At 41.2% G+C, this 26,397-nt stretch overlaps 1 protein-coding gene across 1 annotated transcript in view; it reads left to right on the forward strand.

Annotated features, from left to right (window-relative positions):
- Positions 1-914: 914 nt before the first annotated feature.
- SHISAL2B (shisa like 2B) overlaps positions 915-26,397 on the forward strand; it is a 42,808-nt gene continuing 17,325 nt past the window's right edge. The window contains exons 1-2 of the mRNA XM_030192282.1: positions 915-1,108; positions 18,544-18,701. Of these exons, the coding sequence (XP_030048142.1) occupies positions 915-1,108; positions 18,544-18,701 (352 nt within the window). The remainder of the gene's footprint in view (positions 1,109-18,543; positions 18,702-26,397) is intronic.

The raw sequence follows: 26,397 nt of genomic DNA on the forward strand, positions 1-26,397 counted from the left end.
GTTGATTTAATTTAATTTCTTTCTTTTCCATTTGTTTCTTTAGCATTGCTGCGGAGAGGGGGGAGCACAAACTGGGGCATCTGTGTTAATGGAGGGAGGGGTAGCGTGAACTGGGTGTCTGTGCTACTGGAGGGAGGGGGAGTGTAAACTGGTGTCAGTGTGCTGGGGTGAAGGAGCTGGTGAGGTATGTGCAGGTAGAGAAGATAAAAGCTAGAGAGCAGTATTGAGAGTTCAGTTGGGGGGAGGGGAGTCATCATTGGGAGACAGCTACTGAGGGGGAGACAGCTTTTGAAAAAGGACCCCCATTGTCATTGTAGAATAGCAACACCCAGAGGCTACATTTAAGGCACATGATGACAGGAGTCTGGAAAGAGGCTTAGTGCACTGCCCTGGCCAAGGGCTGCCACTGCTAGGACAAGACTAGTTGGAAGGGAAAACAAAGAAGGGGCAAAAGGTTTTTTTTTTTTTTAAGAACTGCATGGGATATTACAAAAGTACAAAAATAGGTTATGCATAAACCAGAATTATCAATGCATACTTTGAATTAGCTCCCCGATTCTATATATGGCACCCAATAAAAAGAAATGCAAAATATGTCTATAGCAATTAACCTATGAAGTAACATAGACCCTGGTTTTCAAAGGTTTTCTCCAATGTTGTCCACTGAAACCAAAGCTCTTAACAAATAAAAGATGTCTTTTAAAATGTCAAGATACAGTAGAGGGCGCTAATAGATCATTTTTAAAAAATCTGTCCTCATCCTTTAGAAAAATGTTTAAAAGTATGCCTGTAGGGTAAAGAAGGGAAAATGAGAGACCTTGAGTTAGGACAGAAAAGCAGCCAACAACTCCTGCAGGTTACTCACTTAAGCTGGTGCCAAAACAGTGTTGGTGTCTCTCCTCCATCATTCTAGGATGTCAGGGGATGCGAGTGTAACCTGTGCCAGTTATTACAATGCCAATAACAAGTTTGTGGATACTTTCAGCTGTCCAAGGCAAGAGGATGAAGCAGATCTGCTGTATTGTTGTGGCTTTGTTGATCTGAAATACTGCTGCAATGAGCCAGGCAACTACTTCCCTTACAAGCATGGCTACATGTGGACCCTTAGGTAAGGAAAAAGATATATCCAGAATCTGATATAGAGTATTAGTAAAAGCAATATAGCTTTTACTGTGGCTGTGAATCTGGCGATCACTTGTAAACTAGGGGGGGAATTTGCGTTGTTAATGAAACTTTTTTTCGCTGTATGAAAGACAACAAATCTTTTTTCTGTATCTATTCTGTCCTACCAGTATTGTAGTTCCTGTCTGGTTTTATTTTAATTGTATTTGATTATTGTAAACTGCTTTGCTATTTCTTAATTCAGTGAGGGCTAGATTCACTAAAAGGTGCTCAAAGCAGAGTGCCCAATAACACTCAGAGGTCCTTTTACTAAGGTGCACCGAAAAATGGCCTGCGCTAGTGTAGGCAGCCGGTGGGGGATGGAAGGGTTGGTGGTTGGGAGCTTCTAGTGCTGGGCAGACTTCTACGGTCTGTGCCCTGAAAATGACAGATACAAATCAAGGTAAGGTATACACAAAAAGTAGCACATATGATTTTATCTTGTTGGGCAGACTGGATGGACCGTGCAGGTCTTTTTCTGCCGTCATCTACTATGTTACTATGTTTTGGATGCACGCAGGACCATTTTTCAGTGCGCCTGCAAAAAAGGCCTTTTTTGGCCGAAAATGGATGTTCGGCAAAATAAAAATTGGCGCATGTCCATTTTGGGCCTGAGACCTTACCTGCCACCTATTGACTTAGCAGTAAGGTCTCACGCGTTAACCGGGTGGTAATCATCAGCACACGTACTGCCGATTACCGCTCAGTGAGCGCCGCGTGGTAGAAAATAAAAAATATTTTCTGACACGTGTATCGGACGCACGTAAAAAATGGAATTACCGCCTGGGGCACATGGTAGCCGGGCGGTAGTTCCAAATTGATGCGCGTTGGACGCGTGTAGGTGTCTACGCACCTTAGTAAAAGGGCACCTATGTGCTGAAACCAGGTGTAATTCCCAGTGCCCAATTTAGGTGCACCTCCCCTGTATTCTATAACACTGCGTGCAAATTTTAGGAATGCCCCTGATCCACTCAAGTCCCTCCCTTGGCCGCCATGCCCCCTTTTGGTTTGCACAGGATGGGATTTGGGTGTGTTGCAAGATGCCCACGCAAATCCAAATTGGCACCAATTAGTGCCAATTAGCACTCAATTAACACTAATTGTCTTGTCTGTATTACTTAGATTGTAAGCTCTTTTGGGCAGGGACTGTCTCTTTGTATCAGGTGTTCAGCGCTGTGTGCGTCTGGTAGCACTATACAAATGCTAATAATAATAATTGGTTCGTTAGCCAATTTTGTTGGGCGCACATCATGAATCGACACCCAATTTTGGGCACCATATAGAGAATCCAAGGGTATATCAAGATTAACAAACCATAAACCATAGGAGACCACTAACAAAAAATAAAAGTTGAAAAACAGCCTAAAGCAAAGTTACCTGTTACTTTTTTCTAGCAGAGCTGAAAGTAACTGATCCATAGAAGAGAAATAATTTTCTTCCATTTCAAGTCATTTAATCTGAAGGTGCAACAGATTTCTTTGAAGCTGAGTACAATTTATTTTATAGAGCTACAGTAAATTTTTCCAGTTGGCAGAAGTAGAGTCTGGCTCCCTGTGGGCTATGGATGCCAGATCTTCAGATAAAGAAAATTAGTCAGGAAGCGAGGACCTGATCATATAAAAGGCAATTCTATAATCTAGGCATCCACATTTATTTATTGGGATTTATTAACTGCCTTTATGAAGAGATTCACCCAAGGTAGTGTACAGTTTAACATCAAACTTACAAGTTTGTTAACAGCGTAACAATAATAAAATGAATAGTATAAACATAAATACAACAAAAGAGGAACACTTGAAAGCAGCTAATTGAAACTTAGTAATAGGACTACCATGAAACAGGATCAAAAATATACACACTTAACAGCACTGAAATTCAAATAACAGAGACATAATATGATGCAAGCATAATAATGATAGAATATCTGATAAGCACACAATTAGAACGTTCAAATAGCATTGCTATGATACTAATGCTTTTCTACTAATGCTGTCTAGAATGCTAACATTTATATGTCGCCTAAGTGCTATTTGCAATGGGGCATCCACATGAGTGAAACATGGGTGGGACGTGGGCAGGGCTCCCATTTGCACATGTCTCTTGCATTTAGGCACCCACACGTATGACAGCTCTATGGCTAATATAACTGCAGGTACCAAATGTTAGGTGCACCAATACTGAGTTATGCTAGTGTTTTATAATGGAACCTGGGTGTCCAGATTCCATTATAGAATAGGCTTCTATCATGCAGAATTGGATGCTTAAATGAAGGTGACCACCAGGAGTGCCCCAAGCCGTAAATGTGACTGTGTGTCATGCTCCCAAATGCTCCTGCCCCACCCACTGCATTTTGGCTTCCCTTACTTGGCCACTGGACAGGGTGCAATTTTGTTTCCCCCACTTCTTTTGTGCCCTGTATGGCTGCACTGGCCACATATACCTCACTACAGCCTTGGCGCCCACTTGTAGAATTGTCTGCTGCCAGGATAAGAAGGAGAAGAATGCATTTCCACACTGAAAAAGTGTTGAGGGTGAGAACAGCTGGAATAAGATCTATACATGAAAAGTGTAATTGGGTGACAGGTTTAGAACTGGTAAACCACATTTTAACATATCACTAAAAATTGCTTTTATCTATAATGCAAATATGTAGGTTCAGCATTGAGCCATCCCTTACTCAGTGATGCTACTCCCATCTATGGCTGGTCAGGTTGTATGGTTATGCCACATACTTATATCAACTTTTTATAATTCTGTGCAAAGAGAAAAATCAAATACAAGACTAATGCTCTCTGTGAAACTTTTCAGCATAGTTTAACCTTTATAACATGATCGTTACTGTTTAATGGTTACACTCATGTGAATACATTAAATACTTTTTAGGTAAATAGAGTGGTGTGGTAGCCGTGTTAGTCTACTTTTAAAGGTAATCAATAGAAATCAAACAAAATAAAACATGGAAAAGAAAATAAGATGATACCTTTTTTATTGGACATAACTTAATACATTTCTTGATTAGCTTTCGAAGGTTGCCCTTCTTCGTCAGATCGGAAATAAGCAAATGTGGTAGATGACAGTATATATAAGTGAAACATCAAAGCATTTCAGTGACAGTCTAACAGGATAGGGGTGGATAGGTGAGAGGCAGGAAGAGTCGGGTGGATGCATGGAGATAGGAGGGTGACAAAGCAGTACAATTTTATGGTTTATAATGGGCTAGAAAACCCAGATCTTTGTTAAGTCCTGTCTGTTGGGTGTCAAAATATTCAATCATTCTGACTTCAAAGGTCATACGTTCCTGTACTGTTTTAAAGTTACCTTTCAGGATTCTTACTATGAAGTCACTGGTACAGTGATCTGGTTTTGTAAAGTGCTGGCCCACAGGGGTGGGAACCCAGCTGGCACCGGTATTATTCATGTGATGTCTACGTAAATTAAATCTTGACTTTAGCATCTGGCCTGTTTTGCCAATATAGCATCCTTCACTACATTTTTACTATAGGTAAATAGAGAATCCCTTAGTATGTCACTATGAGGCTCATTTTCAAAACAGAAAAAATGTGCAAAAAGTGGCACAAAGCAGCAGATTGACTTTTTTTTTGCCAAAACATCCAAACCCCTGTTTTCAAAACTCATTTTAAGACAGTTTTCTATGCAGTTCATATGCAGTAAGTCCAAATCACAATGGGGCATGTTGAGGGGGGGGGGGGGGGGGGGGATTTGGGTATTCTCGAAACTTGGATGTTTTCCTGCCATAATGGAACAAAGCAGGAATGTCTGGAGCTAAAAGTTATATGGTTTGGTCTAGACCTGTTTCAATCAAAACTGTTAAAAAAGGTGCCCTAAATGATCAGATGACCACTGAAGGGATTAAGGCATGATCCTCCCCAACTACCCCAGTGGTCACTGATCCCCTTCCACCCCCTAAAGATGAGAATGAAACAGTACACACCAGCCTGTATGGCAGCTTCAAATGTTATGGCTAGTCCTATTAGAACAGCAAGCAGGTCCCTGGAGTAGCCTACTGGTTGGTGCAGCGCACTATAGAGGAGACCCAGGTCCATATCCCACTCTAACTGGTACACTTGTGGTGGAAAGTGTGAGCCGTCCCAAACCCACCAAAAACCTACTGTATCCACTTACAGTGGTGGAAATAAGTATTTGATCCCTTGCTGATTTTGTAAGTTTGCCCACTGACAAAGACATGAGCAGCCCATAATTGAAGGGTAGGTTATTGGTAACAGTGAGAGATAGCACATCACAAATTAAATCCGGAAAATCACATTGTGGAAAGTACAGTATATGAATTTATTTGCATTCTGCAGAGGGAAATAAGTATTTGATCCCCCACCAACCAGTAAGAGATCTGGCCCCTACAGACCAGGTAGATGCTGCAAATCAACTCGTTACCTGCATGACAGACAGCTGTCGGCAATGGTCACCTGTATGAAAGACACCTGTCCACAGACTCAGTGAATCAGTCAGACTCTAACCTCTACAAAATGGCCAAGAGCAAGGAGCTGTCTAAGGATGTCAGGGACAAGATCATACACCTGCACAAGGCTGGAATGGGCTACAAAACCATCAGTAAGACGCTGGGCGAGAAGGAGACAACTGTTGGTGCCATAGTAAGAAAATGGAAGAAGTACAAAATGACTGTCAATCGACAAAGATCTGGGGCTCCACGCAAAATCTCACCTCGTGGGGTATCCTTGATCATGAGGAAGGTTAGAAATCAGCCTACAACTACAAGGGGGGAACTTGTCAATGATCTCAAGGCAGCTGGGACCACTGTCACCACGAAAACCATTGGTAACACATTACGACATAACGGATTGCAATCCTGCAGTGCCCGCAAGGTCCCCCTGCTCCGGAAGGCACATGTGACGGCCCGTCTGAAGTTTGCCAGTGAACACCTGGATGATGCCGAGAGTGATTGGGAGAAGGTGCTGTGGTCAGATGAGACAAAAATTGAGCTCTTTGGCATGAACTCAACTCGCCGTGTTTGGAGGAAGAGAAATGCTGCCTATGACCCAAAGAACACCGTCCCCACTGTCAAGCATGGAGGTGGAAATGTTATGTTTTGGGGGTGTTTCTCTGCTAAGGGCACAGGACTACTTCACCGCATCAATGGGAGAATGGATGGGGCCATGTACCGTACAATTCTGAGTGACAACCTCCTTCCCTCCGCCAGGGCCTTAAAAATGGGTCGTGGCTGGGTCTTCCAGCACGACAATGACCCAAAACATACAGCCAAGGCAACAAAGGAGTGGCTCAGGAAGAAGCACATTAGGGTCATGGAGTGGCCTAGCCAGTCACCAGACCTTAATCCCATTGAAAACTTATGGAGGGAGCTGAAGCTGCGAGTTGCCAAGCGACAGCCCAGAACTCTTAATGATTTAGAGATGATCTGCAAAGAGGAGTGGACCAAAATTCCTCCTGACATGTGTGCAAACCTCATCATCAACTACAGAAGACGTCTGACCGCTGTGCTTGCCAACAAGGGTTTTGCCACCAAGTATTAGGTCTTGTTTGCCAGAGGGATTAAATACTTATTTCCCTCTGCAGAATGCAAATAAATTCATATACTTTCCACAATGTGATTTTCCGGATTTAATTTGTGATGTGCTATCTCTCACTGTTACCAATAACCTACCCTTCAATTATGGGCTGCTCATGTCTTTGTCAGAGGGCAAACTTACAAAATCAGCAAGGGATCAAATACTTATTTCCACCACTGTATAGATGACACCTGCAGGCATAAGGGCTATTGTAGTGGTGTACAGTTGGGAACAGAAGATTTTTGGTGGATTTTGGTGGGCTCACCATACAATATATGGGGGTAACAGTGAGATGTGTACCTGAAACCTTTTATGTGAAGTCCACTGTAGCACCCCCTAGGGTGCCTCACTTCTCTGCTGGAATGTCTGTGTGGCCAGTCTACCACCGGGTTAGCGTAGGAGCCTTTACCACCACCTCAATGGGTGGCAGTAAGTGCTCCCCCCCCCCCCCCCCCCCCCTCAAATGGCCGTGCAGCAAGTGGTTCATTTACTGCATGGCCATTTCTTATCCAGCAAAAAAGACAGCCTTTTTACCCACTGCAGTAAAACGGGGTCTCAGCGTGCATCAAAAACACATGCTGATGCTAGCGTAGGCCCCCTTTTACCGCAGCTTGGTAAAAGGACCCCGGGTTATTTAGGATTGTTTAACCCAATTTTGGGAGTGAATTAGATCTGTGTTTCTTGTTTTACATTTTGCCTTCTCTTTGGCACCATTTGCTGAATCTGGCCGTTGGGGCATAACTATAAGGGGGTCATACACTTGGGTGGTCCATAGGTGTGTTGCTAAATAATGCTCACATCTTATATTGTAATATCAGTTGCGCTCATTGCACAGTATACTTAGGCACACAACCTTACACCAGCCATTGAGCTGTCATAAGTGGATGAGTCTTCATTTTGGCAGACCAAGGCAGTTTTGTGCTAGTATGTTATAATGGCTTAGGCATGCCCAAGTGTCATTATATAATTGGCACTAAGCATGCCCTATTGCGGCTCCTACGGTACATCTTGGCACCATGTTATAGAGTTGTCATGCATATGTCTAGATCACCTATGCATCTCAAGTACATAAATAGTAGGAATGTACATTCATATGAATGGTAAAACTGTATATCTTTAGCTAACTGAATCAATGAAGGGCTGGTGTCAAGGGCAGCACAAGGCAAGATGCCACTTGAGGCAGTGATGAGATGCTTCTGGCCCTCCCCACCCCCTACCCCGCCACAGTCTGGCATTTCCTCCCTTCTTTCCTCCATCCTCTTCCCTAAGTTTACCTTCTTTTTCCAATTTCCAAAAGGTGGCAGTGCTAGCGATTCCCAAATGCTATCCTGACCTTTTCTCTACGGCAGCCCACCTCTGAGGAAACAGGAAGTTACATCAGAGAGGCGAGCCACAGTAAAGAGGAGGCCGATGCTGGTGGCACGGTAGCATATGGGAATTGCTGCTGCCGCTACCTTTTGGAAAGTGTAAACTCAGGGAAGGGGTAGAGGAAGGAAGGGGGAGATGTCGATCCAGGAAGAGTGCCACCTAAGGCCCCCGCCTCAGTTGGCCTAATGGTAGGGCTGCCACTGGCTGGTGTGAGCAGAATCCCCATTCATCGGATTCATCTTGGCAGCAAACCAAGCCTGTGGGAAGCAGAGGGTAAACTAACTAGAGCCTCCTAAAGAGAGGAAAATGCACTTCACCAATCATATTGAAACCTTTTGTCAAGCAGCCAAACAAGCCTATCTCCACACCTTGACTAGGAAAGTGAAAGAGAGCCACTAGTAGCACTCCAGAACCTTCTCTTTCTCACTCGTATCACAGGGCGGAACAACAAATATAGAGCTATATTACACCTTACTGACAGCATCTTCTTCCCATTCCTGAAAAATGGCTATAAAGGAGTAGAGTTGGCGACAATTTATCACTTAGGAAAAAGTGACAAATTGTCACTCTGCCCCACTTTTGTGCTACTGTGCAGGGTGAGGCAAAAAAATTAACTCCCTACAATTTTTTTGCAGTTTTCTCAGCAACCGCTTTGAATTTCAATTAGAAATTTTACATACTTATTTAGTCATCGTATTTACATATTACTATTAACATTTCATTATCTTAAGCTATACTGATGTTATTGACATTTTAGCATTACTACCTAGTAATGTTTGCACGTTAAAAATGTTTGAGCTAGAACATAGTAAAATAGCATCATTTAAATGGCACAATTAATAATGTGTCAAAATTTTGCAGTCACTGTGAATACTCAAAGTTTCCACCCCCAGCTTTAACACGGGCCTTCAGTTGCTTTGAGAAGTTTTTAGCACCTTGTTGATTGGTCCCTATGGCAGGCTGTCCCAGATCATTCCTCAACAGCTTTCCCAGGATTGCTGTTCCAATCCAAAATACTTTTAAATAAATTATCTGTAAATTATCATATTATCAAATACAAATATTGAAATAATTGTTTACAAAAGTCTACATCACCGTGAAGATGTTAACAGTAAGCTGGTACTCCGTTCTTTTCAGATAATGGCAGTTTTACAATAGTTCAGATTGAATTGAATGTTTTCTTTTGATGCTGTCACCAGGTTGGAGGGCTTCCTGCTTTTCCTTCCTGAGCATCTGGCAGTCTTCTGCATATAAACGGTGTAGGTTTGTGACTGTGGTTTGTCTGAAAACCACAGTCTTTACCCCAAAGCTGTTTTGGTGAAACGAGGGGCCCCTTGTTCGGTTTTTCATCTGGTGCTAGTTGGATTGCATGCATGCACTGAGGACTTTTTGTTTTAAGTTATATTTATTTGCTGTATATTATCTGTCAGATTCTATATATTGCACCTTATTTTTTGCACAAAATTCGAAGCGTATTCTATAATGCATGTAACTTAATTGATTAACTAGCTAATCAGCGCTGTCAATTGGAGGTTAACAAGCAATTATCAGCACTAATTGTAATTAATTAAGGTTTACACACACAACTCGCTAAATGTATTGTGTAACATGGTGCACGTAAATTCTAAGTCGCATAGTTGAAAAGGGGGCATGGCCATGGGCGGAGTGTGGGCATTTCTAAAATCTATGTGTGTTGTTATAGAATACACCCACTCTGCACCTAATTTAGACATCGAGATTTATGTCTTCAAGTAAAACATGGCATAAATGGCCGTGACTAAATTTAAAAGTAAAACCGTGCTATTATTATATGCCTGGCAACTTCGAAGACCAGTGAGTCTGTGCCTGTCCTTTGAAAACATATGAGAACATCCATATACACATATATACGTTTAAAAAAACTGTTTAAAAGTTTATTGAAAAGCATTTGTCAGCACTGTGTATTAAAATTATGTTATAGATGGGAATTCAGTACTATTTTGTGACTAAATTTGGTCACGTGGAGAGGCGCTCGGTGTATTCTATACACTGCATGGAAATTTAAGCCTATTCTATAAAATTTAGGCGTACTTTAGAGAATATGCTTAGGTGTATTTTTTTTCCGTGTGGAACGTTCAGGCACTACTACTACTACTACTATTTAGCATTTCTATAGTGCTACAAAGCGTACACAGCGCTTCACAAACATAGAAGAAAGACAGTCCCTGCTCAAAGAGCTTACAATCTAGTAGACAAAAAATAAAGCAAACAAATCAATTAATGTGTAGAGGAAAGAGGAGAGGAGGGTAGGTGGAGGTGAGTGGATACAAGTGGTTATGAGTCAAAAGCAATGTTAAAGAGGTGGGCTTTCAATCTAGATTTAAAGATGGTCAAGGATGGGGCAAGACGTAGGGGTTCAGGAAGTCTATTCCAGGCGTAGGGTGCAGCAAGACAGAAGGAGCGAAGTCTGGAGTTGGCAGTAGTGGAGAAGGGAACAGATAAAAATCTAGCCCTATATGTTTACTTATGTTTCAGACCATTCCTTCTGTACCATTGTGTTTGATTTTTGTACTCACACTGATTTTAAGTGACTCTGTTTATTGACATACTGTGGCTGTTCACATTTTTGGGGTGGAAATTTTTATGCCATTTGGCTTTTGTCTTCATCTGTGCCATATTTTGTGTTAGTGACAGAGAGTGGGCCTGTGATAGTTTGTGCTGTATTCCCTGTTGTTAAGACTTTGTCTTGGAGGGAGCATTTAGCTTTGAGGCTTCACTTCTTACCTTTCTTTTTCTCTCGTTTGTGCTGCTTTTTTTTTTCACTTTATTTGGTTTTGTGTAGTGATCACATCAGTGGTGTAGCTAGTTGGGACCACGGGGGCCTCCCCTCCCAAAATTTTATCTGGGCCCACAGCAGCAAATACCTTGGCTGGTGGGAGTCCCCAACCCCCGCCAGCTGAAGCCTTCTCCAGCGCCGGTCTCCAGCGCCGCCTCATTCCCTGCCCTGCTCTCTCCTCCTCCTCACGTCCTGCATGCTCCTTTTAGTGAAATTGAGCATGCTCTGTAGCATGCAGGACATGAGGAGGAAGAGAGAGCAGGGCAGGGAACAAGGTGGCGCCAAGGTATTTGCTGCTGTGGGGTGCAGCAGAGCGGTGGGGGGAGCAGCAAGGCAGCAGAGCGGCAGACTAAAATGTGCCCTCCCACCTCGGGCTTTGGCTCCCTCCTACTGTGAGGTCTGGCTACACCCCTGGATCACATGTATGTCAGCAAGTTCAGCAGGGTTGTTTGAACTCTTGATATTTGCAAGTGCGTGACCACATCACACCATTTTTGCAGAAACTTCACTGGCTACCAGTACAATACAGGGCTAAATTTAAAACTCTGTGTCTGATCTTCAAGGCCCTTAAAAGAAATGGCCCTGAGTACTTGAAGAACAGGATGACCTTCTACACACTTCCAAGGACACTAATGTCCTCCCAAGGGGTATCCCTGACCACACCCTCTCCAAAAGACATTACACGATGTGATACCCGCAAACAAGCCTTCTCCTTAGTAGCCCCCACACTCTGGAATGCATTGCCTGAAAGGTTCCACTTAACACAAGACTATCTCTACTTCAGGAAGCAAGTAAAAGCTTGGCTCTTCAACCAAGCCTTTAATGGAAGAAGTAACTAACTTGTTAGTCTCACTCACTGTCACAAAAAGACTAGCGACCTGCCTGAGGTTACCCCGTGGCCACTCAGAGGATCTATCCCCAGCACAGCTGAGGTCTGCCTGCACCTGCTGCTCGTGCTCTACACTAGCACCCTCCTCCCACCGACTGGGTCACAACCACCTCTGGGCGAGACTCCCACTCTCAAATTATCCCCAGTGATTTCTAGGTTACTGGAGCTGTCTGTCTGTCTGTCCTAATTAGATTGTAAGCTCTGTCGAGCAGGGACTGTCTCTTCATATTCAAGTGTACAGCGCTGCGAACGTCTACTAGCGCAATATAGAAATGATTAGTAGTAGTACACTCCCAGTGGTCCCACATTTCCCAGAAAGAACTCACAGACCCAACACACAAACCACTAGGATTCTTTATCAGTCCAGACAGGCAGAACAAACAATTCTGTTTATTCTCAGAACTTGGAACAGTGAACAAAAATGTGCAGTTGGCAAACAATAACAGGTAACTAAAATATGAATCAATTATAACACTAACTAAACATTTGCATACAGACTAAACAGTACCTGGGAGGAACAGGACATATAATTCACCACGCCTCAGCAAACAGATCTGTCTCTCTTTCTTCCTGGCCAAGACTGAAGGCAAAATCAGTACACTCTAAAGGAAATGAGCTCCTGGGCCAATCAGAGCCCAGTCAACAAGATTTGAAAGTATACTGCTACTTGCTTCCTGCTTGTGTTAAAGAAAAAGAACATCAGCTCCCTATAACTGCTTTACAGCAAATAAACACCACCTGCTGGCCAAATAGGAGAAATACACTTCATGACATAATTATAATAGGAAAATATCTAATACATTTTACATGCTTAAAACACACTGTTTCTTCACAGTTGTTCATTAAAATGTTCTATTACATACTGTGTTGACATTGTAAGTAGAGTACTATACCATACTTTGTATTGTTATTTGAATATTTTTACTGCTGTAATTGTCTATTGCTTATGTTTGATTTATTCTTACTGTACACCACCTTGAGTGAATTCTTTCAAAAAGGTGGTAAATAAATCCTAATAAATAAAATAAAATTAATAGGAGACATTTACATGGAACGGTGATCCTGGATCCCAAGATGGCGCTGTGACCAGACGCACCTGAGTCTGCTGCCGAGGTGACCCCGGTGTTTTCTGTTGGTTTCGCTGCCTTTGTGGTCTCCTTGATGGGGAAACGAAGGGGGAAAGTCAAGGAGCATTCCTCGGCTCCTGGGGCGTCCTTGGCGTTGCGACAGACGACCCTGCAGTTTTCCAGACAGCAGCCGGGACCTCGGGGAACTTTGACCCCTTCTGCCGCTCTCGACGCGTCGGCGTCGATTGAAAGCACTAACGGGGCTTCCCTGAGCCCCGTAGAGCGCATTGCTCCACCTCAACCCGGAAGGGAATTACTGGCAGCCCAAGCAGGAACGGCGAACGGAGACGCTCAGCCTAACCTCCTCGAGGAAAGGTCTGCGGTGATAGAACACGAACCCCAACCTAGAGAAGCACTTTTCCAATCAGCTCTACAGATACTTCCACTGGATATTGTTTCAAAACTATCTCAGGTTGGTGATCAGGTTCAAGTCCTTCCTGGAATTCCTGGTGTGGTAAGACCTGCAATTGTGACTTTAGAGTCACTATGGGACATGGTACATAATATCCAAATCTCCATGCAACCTACTTTAAAAGAGAATACTGAAAATATAAGAACTCTTTCCGAAGCTGCGCTACTCCAAGCACAGGTATCTGCACAACAGGCCACTAAAATGGAAAATTTGAATATTAAATTGCAAGAGATGGGAACTTTAGAGAATGTTTTGGTTAAAGACAATATTTTTCTTCATAAACGGACGGAATACCTTGAGAACCAGATTCGTAGACTTAATCTTAGGTTCCTAAACTTCCCTAAGTCTCCTTTAATTTCACCTCTTGAAATGGTCAAGAAATATATGGTGGACATTCTTGGAATGGACAAGGATTCATTGCCCCCCATAACAAGGGCCTATTACATCTGGAACCCACAGGGAGACGATCGAAATCTCCCAAGGGTGGGGGATGGAATGAATTTAACTTCATTCCTTGAAAGCTCACTGGAGATAATTACACAGAGGTCTACTATGCTTGTTACCTTTGTATTGGAGCCTGACCGCAATGCAATACTGAGACTTTCTTTAAGACACTTAGAAAACTTGTTTATGGGCTCAAAGGTTCGTGTTTTTCCTGATCTCTCAAGGCCTACTCAAGCTAGACGCAGGGCTTTCTTAGATCTGCGTCCTAGAGCGTTGGCATTGGGGATTAACTTTATATTACGTTTTCCTTGTATATGTAATTTGATGCTTGAGGGCAGTCAGTTTCAATTTGTAGACCCTAAACAGTTAAAGGAATTTCTTGATGCTAGAGTAGATACGAATGTTATGTGCCCTCCATAATAGCAGGCTGGGATCAGTAACCCCGAGGTATGCAAAGGGAGGTTTTTCTTTTTATTGCCTTTGTAAATATAAATTTTTGATTCTTGGGATCAATTTCTTAATTTGTGGACGAATAGGCCTTAAACTATATTCTTTGTTTTGTTATTTCCTTGTCAATGCCAATTGCATATTCATAATTTGTTGTGAAATAATGATTAACATATAAATAAAATAATAAAAAAAAAATTAATAAATAAAATTAATAAATTTGCCCTGTTCCCTCTGTGGATTTTACAGTGTAAACATTTTTGAACACGCAAAAATCATTGGGTGGTCATGCTAAAAAATGCCATATTTAATTTCATTCTACTCAACGCATTAACGTAGATAGTAACAACAAATAAAACTGTAACATTTCATGTTGAAATTCCAAGCAGTTGCTGAGAAAACAGCAGAAAAACTCCAGAAGGTTACTTTTTCTTTTTTTTTTTTTGCCTCATCCTGTAGATTTTGCTGCCCAGTGTGATTGACTCCCTTGCCACTCTTTTATTTCTACTTTTGGATGCTTTATTAGAGGAGGGTTGCTGTCATGTAATTACTATAAGTGTTCTGTTAAATAATCAAATATTTGGTTGGGGTGGCTAGGGGCCTGGAAGTTAATTAAGGGGCAACAAAGCTGAAGATTAACCTAAAATGTCTAATACCCTGCCAGTGGACCTACTCAAAGGGTTTATGCTCACATAGTTACAACAGATTGCCTTGTATTCTCAAGACAGGCAGTGGGCAATGATATACAATTTTGGAAAACATGCTTCTGATACTGAAAGATGCAGAAAAATTATTTGCAATTGCAAGCTATTAAATGTGCTTTCACTGATTTTTTTTTTGTTACATTTGTACCCCGCGCTTTCCCACTCATGGCAGGCTCAATGCGGTTTGCATATACAGGTACTTGTTTGTACCTGGGGCAATGGAGGGTTAAGTGACTTGCCCAGAGTCACAAGGAGCTGCCCGTGCCTGAAGTGGGAATTGAACTCAGTTCCCCAGGACCAGAGTCCACCACCCTAACCACTAGGTACTGTTGTAGAAGTTAAAAAATATTGACAGAGGATTAAAATTATGGTTTCAGCCATAGCATCAGATCTTAAACTATATGCTTTGTCTTCTAAACTTGGAGAACAAATATTATTCTGCTTGCCTGCCTCATAGTGATATTGTTAGTCAGGTTACTGGCATAAATCTTCTGCTGCTACCTTCTCCCATCTTTGATGTTGCTGCTGCTCTCTAACATTATTTAAACATGACACAAGTAATCAGCCATTCTGATCCTCCATAGATCCTCTACAATCAGTGTCTTACTATGTAAATGCCAGTCTTTCACCTCTGTAACTTTCTTGGTGGTCCTTTTATTAAGGTGCGCTGAAAAATGGCCTGCGCTGGCATAGATGCATGTATTGGACACGTGCAGGTCCATTATTCAGCACACCTGCAAAAAAGGCCCTTTTTTATGGCTGAAAATGACCATACAGCAAAATAAAAATTGGCGTGTGTCCATTTTGGGTCTGAGACCTTACCACCACCCATTGACTTAGCGGTAAAGTCTCACGCGTTAACCGGGCAGTAATCATCAGCGTGCGTACACTGCTGATTACTGCCCAGTCAGTGCTGCATGCCAGAGAATTTCCAGCGCACGTAGTGGACGCACGTAAAAAAATGAAATTACTGTCCGGGCCATGCAGTGGCCAGGTAGTAGTTCCAAACTGGCACACATTGGGCGTACATAGGCGCCTATGTGGCTTAGTAAAAGGGCCCCTTGGTGCATTGAGTCGCCATTCCACTTTTGCTGGCGTTGCTTTGCCTTGTCAGTAGTTCTTTGGGGTCTTCTTCCTTCCACAATACAGAGAGGAAGTGTTTGTGGCACTTCATACCTCTTCCAGACCACATTTCCTCTTAAGTGAATAAATTTTGTGCACCCAGTTACCCGAGGAAACTTTGAGTACTGATACCACTTGTAATGCTGACTTGCCCACTGAATCCCAGTGGTAGAAATTTTTGAAACATAACCCTCACACCTACATAACAGCAGTGCCCAAACTTGTCATCCTCATTGCCTTTGGGTCTTGTAGAGCATAAGAACATAAGAATAGCCGTACTGGGTCAGACCAATGGGTCCATCCAGTCCAGTATTCTGTTTCCAACAGTGGCCAATCCAGATCACAAGTACCTGGCAGAAACCCAAATAGTAACAACATTCCATGCTACCAATCCAAGGACATACCAACACATAAATGAGAGGAAAAATACAATAGACTTCCTGGGAAAAATGTGCAATCCACTGAAACAAAATATTTCCCAGAAGATAAATGTAGAAACAGCCATAAATATCTATAGAGATTTTTAATACTAATGTTATGCCTGCTATTTTATTTTTAACTTTTTTATTTTACAATTATGAGCTCCCAGTTTAGTAAACTGGCTATATTTTGATTTGTAATCCACTCTGAACCTACTTTAAGGTGTTGATGGGAATATAACATTAACATTAATATTAAATAACTTTTTTATGTGTGCTCATACACTTTCAAAGGATTGGAGGAGTAGCCTAGTGGTTAGTGCAGTGGACTTTGATCCTGGGGAACTGAGTTCAATTCCCACTGCAGCTCCTTGTGACTCTGGGCAAGTCACTTAACCCTCCATTGCCCCAGGTACAAAATAAGTACCTGTATATATGTAAACCGCTTTGAATGTAGTTGCAAATTACCATAGAAAGGCAGTATATCAAGTCCCCTTTCCCTCTCACAGTCTAAACTTTGTCCTATTCTTTAATCATCGCACAATTTTTATATAAAACTATTTCACCAAACAGTGCTCAAAGTTATTTAAAAATCTTTATACTGGGACCAGACCCAGGGCAAACAGTGGCTTCCCCATGTCTGTCTCAATAGCAGATTATAGACTTTTCCTCCAAGAACTTCTCTAAATCTTTTTTGAACCCAGATATGCTAACCACTGTTACCATATCCTCCAACGAAGAGTTCCAGAGCTTAACTATTCGTTGAATGAAAAAATATTTCCTCCTATTTGTTTTAAAAGTATTTCCATGTAACTTCATTGAGTGACCCTAATCTATGTGCTTTCTGAAAGAGTAAAAAATTGATTCACTTCTATTCATACTACACCACTCAAGATCAATATTGGTACTGCTATGCCCTTCTTACAGGGACTGTGGTTCTTCATGCCAATATTGGTGCCACTTTCCCCCTTTCCCATCCTGGTGATTTCATACCAATGTTGATGCCAATTTACCCCTCTCCTGCTAATTGTTATGTTGCTTTGCCCCCTCTTTCAGTATATTGGGATCTTCATTGCAGTATTTGTGCATCTTTGCCCTTTGGCGTCTTCATGTCCCTGTTAGTGTCCCTTGCTCTCTTTTGGTGCCCTGGGATCTTTTTGTACTACTCGTGATTTTTTTATTTTATTTTTGTTACATTTGTACCCCGCGCTTTCCCACTCATGGCATTACATGGGGCAATGGAGGGTTAAGTGACTTGCCCAGAGTCACAAGGAGCTGCCTGTGCCTGAAGTGGGAATTGAACTCAGTTCCTCAGGACCAAAGTCCACCACCCTAACCACTAGGCCACTCCTCCATCCTAGCACTGATGTCTTGCAGTGCTAGGATGTCTATTACAGGTGCCTGCCAGCAAGTTTTAACTGTGTTTCCTTGAAAATGGATGGAAAACTCTACTGTAATAAAAGAAAAATGGTTGCCCTGTTGATTTTAATGGAAATGCATGAAACAATGCTCACAAATTGTTTGTCACCTGTGAACAAACCAATAGGGCAACCAAACCAAAGACAAACTAAACCAAAAAGTTTTCTTATGCACATTCTATTAGAATTCACATTTTATAATGTAAATTAGTGTGTTGTCTCCACCTGCAGGGCCTAGTGAAGACTGACTCACCACCTTTGATGCTGCCTGCTTCTTCTCCCTGGACAGTGGTGCTGAACCCCACCCCATCTTTTCCATGGAGACATACTTATATGGACCTTGGTTCTGCTCGCTTGCCACTTTAGAGAAGAGGCTGGGGAGCTTAGCTTGGAAAATGTCACTGGTACTTGCATCAACACCAGGGGTGTATCTACCAGTGAGCAAGCTCAGCAAAATGCCCAGGGCTGCTGAGTGGTAGGGACCTCCTGCAGCTGAACCCCAGAGGTAAAAATGGCCTTGGAATGTGGGATCACCCATCTAGCTAAGGCCACTTTTTGCCTCAGTTTGGTAAAAGGGCCCCTTAAGTACTTATATGGTGTGCTATGTTAGACAAATAAAACATTATATGCAATATAATTACGATTATTTTTTTCAGCATAGGTGCTTTGATTGGATTGGGGGTTGCTGCTTTGGTATTACTCGCATTCATCATCACCGTCTGTGTTCTTTGCTATTTATTTCTGTACACAAAACCACAGAGACTAGACTCTGGCCTGAAACTACAGCATCTGGATTCCTCATCTATCAAAGAAGGTAAGCGAACAGAAATTTGTTTGCCAAATATTTGAACTATGGTAGGAGAATAAATCACATCCAGCCTCAGATATGGCAGCTTCATTTGAGATTTCTATTGTTCAGCTGGCTGTAACCTGGTTTGCTTTAAAATCACTTGAGTCTGGTTTAGATTTACCTGGCTTGTTTTGTCTCTGATTTTTTTTTCTATGAGATAACTACGTTTTAGGGGTGGAGAAGTAGTCTAGTACTTGAACTATGATTCAGTAGAAGTCTTTAGACATGAACACAATATTTTGCCTCTGCCAATGACTCTGTATAACTCGGGTAGGTCATGTTATCTTCTTGGACCTCAGTCTCTGGGCTCACTCAAGAGCAAGGAAGTTCTCTCAATCTGAGTCTCCTGGTTAACAAATTAAACCAAAAATATTTTCCAGGCATCAAGTCTATGGCAAATATCAAGATTTCCCTGACAATTCCCCTATTGCAAGACATCTTGCAGGATTCTTACTGCAGTTAGATATTAAGTGAGTATCTGAGCCAGATCAAATGTAGAAATCCTAGTCAGACTGGGAATAATTTGGATTTAGATGAGCTGAAGCAAGCCATCTTGGAAGTAATCCATGGCATATGAAGACAGGCATCTGATGTACAATGATTCTCACTTCCTAGCTTGGCTGCAATGCTATTTAAATCTGAACTGACTCACCCATCCTGAGACTTAAACAATTTTGAAATTTCTCAGAGGACAATCACTTATTAGGTTAATTTCTAGCAAACTGTACCAAATGAAATCATATTTAAAAAAGTATTACTTCATCGAAGGAAAGTGAAATTACAGTACTAATACAAATAAAGACAGCTCTTTAAGTGAATGTAGCAACCACAGAAATAAGCGATTCTATAAATTGGCACTGAAATGTAGGTGCCACAATGGGGTGTGCTTAACGCCAATTCTATAATGGCACTTAGGCACACCTAAACCATTATAGAATACCAGTGCAAAATTGCATTGGTATGCCACAGTTTAGGAGCACCCACTTATGACAGGTCAATGGCTGGTATAAATTGGCACATCTAAGTGCACCATGCAATATGCACAACTGATAGCATTCTGTAAATCTACAAACAAACCTTTTCCAGAGACGGGAAGGTGGTAGAACTAGCGGACATGAATTGAGGTTGCGGGAGGGGGGGGGGGGGGACGACTCAGAATACAGCTATTCATCTTCTCTGTCACTTATGTAAATCTGATCACGTTGCACCTGCTTTACAAGATCATCACTGGCTGCCAGTTCTCTACCATATTCAATTCAAAGCATTATTTCTGGGATGTAAGGCTTTCCATCAAGGTACACCACCTTATTTATCTTCACTAACAATCCCATATTCATCTGTGCTGGTCCTGTGAGCTATAAATGATCATCGTATGGTTTTACCAGGACCATGCCTTGAGCAATTAAAGACAACTCGTCATGGTGCTTTTTTCTTTGCTATCTTTGGGATTCTTTACCTTTGTCATTGTGTGGAAAACTCAAGATAAAGAAATTTAAATCTTTGTTGAAAGCATGGTTATTTAAGCAGGCCTATACTGGCAACTGAGAGGGTTTGTTGGGCTCCTAGTACATGGGAGAGAGCGTAAATAGACTGATGTTAATTGGTAAAATGTGTTAATTTGTTTTAAGTTTCTCTCATGAATACATGCATCACCTTTCCTATCAAATTATTGTAGTTATTTTCTTTTACTTTTTTGATATATTATGCTCAACAGTTAAGGCAGTATATCAAGTCACTAACAAATAAATAAATAAACAATGTTGAGAAGTACTTTTTGATGGAGAGAGTTGTAGATACCTGGAATGCCCTCCTGCTCCTGTAGGAGGTGGTGGAGATAAAAACGGTAATGGAATTCAAAAATACTTGGGATAAACACAAAGGAATCCTGTTTAGAAGGAATGGATCCAAAGAAGCGTAGCAGTGGTTACATGGCAACACTAGTAATTGGGAAGTAGAGCCAGTCCTGGGCAGACTTCTACAATCTGTGCTCTTATCATGGCTGGGCAGATCCAGCTTCAGAAGTTAGAGAAGAAGGACAGTGCCGGGCAGACTTCTACAGTCTATACCCTGAAAATGGCAATATAACCAGCTATCTGCTAGCCGCTAACTTCAAATTTTCAGCGTGTTATGGCTGGTCATGTCCCACTGAAAATTCACAGATAGCCAGTTACGGTGCATTCAACCAGCCAGGTGCCAATCTTGACTGGTTATATGCTTTTGAATATCGGGTGGTTAGTGTTTTTCTTTTCTGCATATCTGACCTGCATTGTAAGATACTATAGCATTCTTACTCAAACAAAACGTGAGTTTTCCAATATTTTATTTATTTATACTTCACCAAATTCACAAAATGTTCCAGGAATGGTGCAACAATCCAATAAAAATTGAAAACACATGAAACAAATCCCACATTACAAGCTAAAACTTGGGTATAAAGTATCACATACCATGTAAAATGAGTTTATCTTGTTGGGCAGACTGGATGGACAGTACAGGTCTTTATCTGCCATCATTTACTATGTTACTATGTAAATTAAAAGCAGTACAACAATAAATCTAACCTAACCAACTACCCCACCCATACTAAACCACATAAGCCTTCTCAAAAACCATGTTCTGAGCTTCTACTGAAAAGCTAACAAATTAAGGGGTCCTTTTACTAAGGTGCGATGAAAAATGCATATGTTTTGGACGTACACAGATCCATTTTTCAGCGCACCTGTAAAAATGCTTTTTTTTAATTTTGGCCAAAACAGGACGTGTGGCAAAATGAAAATTGGTGTGCATCCATTTGGGGTCTGAGACCATACTGCCACCCATTGACTTAGCGGTAAGGTCTCACGCATTAACCAGGCAGTAATGGTCTACGCACGTAGAATGTGTTTTACTTCCCAGTTAGTGCCACATGCCAGAAAATAAAAATTATTTTCTGGTGCACATAATGGACATGCACAAAAAATGAAATTACCACTGGGCCACACTGTAGCCAGGTGGTAATTACAAATTGATGCACATTGGGCACACATAGGTGCCTACGCAGCTTAGTAAAAGGGTCTGTATGTAATTCATGGATATCCTGAGTCAACTGGTTCCACAGAGCAGAAACAACATTAATAAAAGGCCCTCTTACATGTATGGGACAATCAATCATCTTTAACAGCGAGTAGCTTCAATCACTCCCTCCTGTAATTTCAAAAATTGGGTAGGCTCCTAGCAATGAGAATTGTTTGTTTAATAACCTGGGCCTATATTGTTCATGGCCTTAAATGCCCAACATATAATCTAAAACTGAATTCTATATTCCACTGGTAACCAGCAGAGGACTTTCCTGATCTGTGTAATATGAGCCCAGTAAGTGTGCTACGGTATTTTGGACTACTCACAGTTGTTGTAATAGTGTAACTGATTATCCTATATAGAATATATTGCAGTAGTCCAAGTGTTACATTACTGCTACATGAACAAACAAGGTTAACTGTTTCATATGAAAAATGTTTTCAATCACCTAATCAATCATAACTAAAATCAGGCATTCTTTGCAATACTTGTCACTTGCTTTTTAAAAGTGAGCTCTACATCCATAATTGCTTGCAAATTCCAAGCAGACTGAGTCACAGCCAAAGATAACACATTGGCAGTAGAAAGGTCTGAGGAGAGAAACACCACCTCCATCAATATATATTTTTTTCTATTATCTTTTATATAAAAGTATTGTGAAACACCATACAATTGTATATAAAATGTGAAAAGAATATCAAATACAAAAATATGAAATTCCATGTTTAAAGGGGAAAAGGATAGTTATAGGAGTGTACTACAGTCCACCTGGACAGGATGAACAGACGGATATAGAAATGTTATCAGAAATTAGGGAGGCTAACAATCTGGGCAACACAATAATAATGGGTGATTTCAACTACCCCAATATTGACTGGGTAAATGTAACATCAGGGCATACTAGGGAAGTAACATTCCTTGATGACATCAATGACTGCTTTATGGAGCACCTGGTACAGGAGCCAACAAAAGAAGAAAAAATTCTAGACCTAGTCCTTAGTGGAGCGCATAATCTGGTGCAAGAGGTAATGGTGCTGGGGCTGCTTGATATCAGTGATCATAATATGATCAGATTTGATATCGGCTTTGGAGTAAGTACACACAGGAAATCCAATACGTTAGCATTTAACTTTCAAAAAGGGGGTCTATGATAAAATGAGAAGAACGGTGAAAAAGAAACTTAGAGGAGCAGCTGTGAAGGTCAAAAATTTATAGCAGGCATGAATGCTGTTCAAAAATGCCATCCTGGAAGCCCAGGCCAAATATATTCCGTGTATTAAAAAAGGAGGACGTAAGACCAAACGACAGCTGGCATGGTTAAAAAGTGAGGTGAAGGAAGCTATTAGAGATAAAATAAAATCCTTCAGAAAATGGATCCAACTGAAAATAATAAGAAACAGCATAAGGAATGGCAAGTCAAATGCAAAGTGCTGATAAGGAAGGCAAAGAGGGACTTTGAAAAAAAGATTGCGTTGGAGGCAAAAACACATAGTAAAATATTTTTTAGGTATATTAAAAGCAAGAAGCCAGGAAAAGAATCAGTTGGCCCGCTAGATGACCAAGGGGTAAAAGGGGTACTCAGGGAAAACAAAGCCATAGTGAAGAGATTAAATGAATTCTTTGCTTCAGTCTTCACAGAGGAAGATTTGGGAGAGATACCAGCACCAGAAATGGTACTCAAAGCTGATGAGTCAGAGAAACTGAATTAAATCTCCATAAACCTGGAGGATGTAATGGGGCAATTTGACAAATTTGAAGAGTAGCAAATCGCTTGGACCGAATGGTATTCATCCCAGAGCACTGCTAGAATTGAAAAATGAACTTGCAGAGTTAGTAATATGCAATTTATCTTGTATGGTACTGGAAGATTTGAGGGTGGCCAATGTAATGCCGATTTTCTTTTTAAAAGGTTCCAGAAGTGATCCGGGAAATTATAGTGGTGAGCCTGAATTCAGTGCCGGGCAAAATGGTAGAGACTACTATAAAGAACAAAATTACAGAGCATATTAAAAAGCATGGATTAATGAGACAAAGCCAACCTGGATTTAGTGAAGGGAAATCTTGCCTCACCAATCTATTACATTTCTTTGAAGGGGTGAACAAACATTTGGATAAAGGTGAACCAGTTGATATTGTGTATCTGGATTTTCAAAAGGCATTTGACAAAGTACCTCATGAAAGACTCAAGAGAAAATTGGAGAGTGATGGATAGGAGGTAGTGTTCTATTGTGGATTAAAAACAGATTAAAAGAAAACAAAGAGTAGGGTTAAATGGTCAGTATTCTCAACGGAGAAGGATAGATAGTGGGGTTCCCCAGGGGTCTGTGCTGGGATCTCTGCTTTTTAACATATTTATAATTGATCTAGAGAGGAGAGTAACTAGTGAGGTAATTAAATTTGCTGACGACACAAAGTTATTCAAAGTTGTTAAATCGCAAGAGGACTGTGAAAAATTGCACAATCTTACGAGACTGGGTGATTGGGCATCCAAATGGCAGATGACATTTAATGTGAGCAAGTGCAAAGTGATGCATGTGGGAAAGAGGAACCCGAACTATAGCTACGTACTGCAAGGTTCCACATTAGGAGTCACCGACCTAGAAAGGGAGCTAGGCGTTATCGTTGAAGATACGTTGAAACCCTCTGCTCAGTGTGCAGCAGCAGCAGCTAAGAAAGCAAATAGAATGTTAGGTATTATTAGGAAAGGAATGGAAAACAAAAATGAGGACATTATAATGCCTTTCTATCGCTCCATGTTTTTTTTTTTGTTACATTTGTACCCCGCACTTTCCCACTCATGGCAGGCTCAATGCGGCTTACATATTGTATACAGGTACGTATTTGTACCTGGGGCAATGGAGGGTTAAGAGACTTGCCCAGAGTCACAAGGAGCTGCCTGTGCCTGAAGTGGGAATTGAACTCAGTTCCTCAGTTCCCCAGGACCAAAGTCCACCACCCTAACCACTAGGCCACTCCTCATATATTGTGTGCAATTCTGGTCACCACATCTCAAAAAAGATATAGTGGAATTAGAAAAGGTACAGAGAAGGGCAACGAAATGATAAAGGGGATGGGACGACTTCCCTACGAGGAATGGCTAAAGCGGCTGAGGCTCTTCAGCTTGGAGAAAAGACTGCTGAGGAGAGATATGATAGAGGTCTATAAAATAATGAGTGGAGTGGAACAGGTAGACGTGAATCGCTTGTTTACTCTTTCCAAAAATACTAGGACTAGGGGGCATGCAATGAAGCTACAAAGTAGTAAATCAAAGAAAATATTTCTTCACTCAATGTGTAATTAAATTCTGGAATTTGTTGCCAGAGAATGTAGTAAAAGCAGTTAGCTTAGTGGGGTTTTTAAAAGGTTTGGATAGCTTCCTTAAAGAAAAGTCCATACGCCATTATTTAAAATGGACTTGGGGAAAATCCACTGCTTATTTCTAGGATACAAAAAGAAAAATGAATGGCTATGCTCTGCCTTAAAGTAATTGTAGCATACACAAATTGAAAAAGGAGAGCTAATTGGCTCAACAGCAATATCTTGAAAAAAGGGCGTCTCATCCAGTCACAGCGACACTTATATGTGTCTGGCTTTTAATGAGCCTGTGTGCTCGTGACGAAATGTAATCATCGACTGCCCCCAACCTCCAGTGGTGCACTAGAATTATTTGCTGTGAAGTTCCTTATATTAAATTCTAAATATATATGCTTTGATATCGCATTCTAATCATCACTCTTTTTTTTTTTTTTTTTTTTTATTGTGATTTTTTCACTAGTGCATTCACGGGGTTTAAAGTCTTTCCTTACAATATTAGTTATACTGTTGAAGTCAAAATAAAGCGGTATGAAAAAGGACAAGTATAAACTTATCTCAATTATCCTTGGAAGCTGTGGGTTCTTGTGTTACTTTCAATCCAACGATTGTTGTACCCCTCAGGCTTCACTTATAGAACTTAATCCGGTCTCCGAGATTAATGCCCACCCGACAGGAGCCTGTTTCGCTATTGTTTGCTTTGTCAAGGGCGATAGGCATATATCTATAAAAAATGGAGAACATATATTTAATCTATAGAGCTGTAGTAATGTACTATATATTAGACATACCGTGTAAATTAATGGCGTCAGGTCTCACTTTGGCAGAGTTCTATGGCGGCAGTATCTGCTGGAAAAATGGCGCTGGTCCATACGTCATAATTGAGAGGTGGAGCTTCTTGTATTTAAAAACTGAATACCAGCGCCATTTTTCCAGCAGATACTGCCGCCATAGAACTCTGCCAAAGTGAGACCTGACGCCATTAATTTACACGGTATGTCTAATATATAGTACATTACTACAGCTCTATAGATTAAATATATGTTCTCCATTTTTTATAGATATATGCCTATCGCCCTTGACAAAGCAAACAATAGCGAAACAGGCTCCTGTCGGGTGGGCATTAATCTCGGAGACCGGATTAAGTTCTATAAGTGAAGCCTGAGGGGTACAACAATCGTTGGATTGAAAGTAACACAAGAACCCACAGCTTCCAAGGATAATTGAGATAAGTTTATACTTGTCCTTTTTCATACCGCTTTATTTTGACTTCAACAGTATAACTAATATT

Source organism: Microcaecilia unicolor, chromosome 2 (assembly GCF_901765095.1).
Source record: "Microcaecilia unicolor chromosome 2, aMicUni1.1, whole genome shotgun sequence".
Classification (NCBI taxonomy): domain Eukaryota; kingdom Metazoa; phylum Chordata; class Amphibia; order Gymnophiona; family Siphonopidae; genus Microcaecilia; species Microcaecilia unicolor.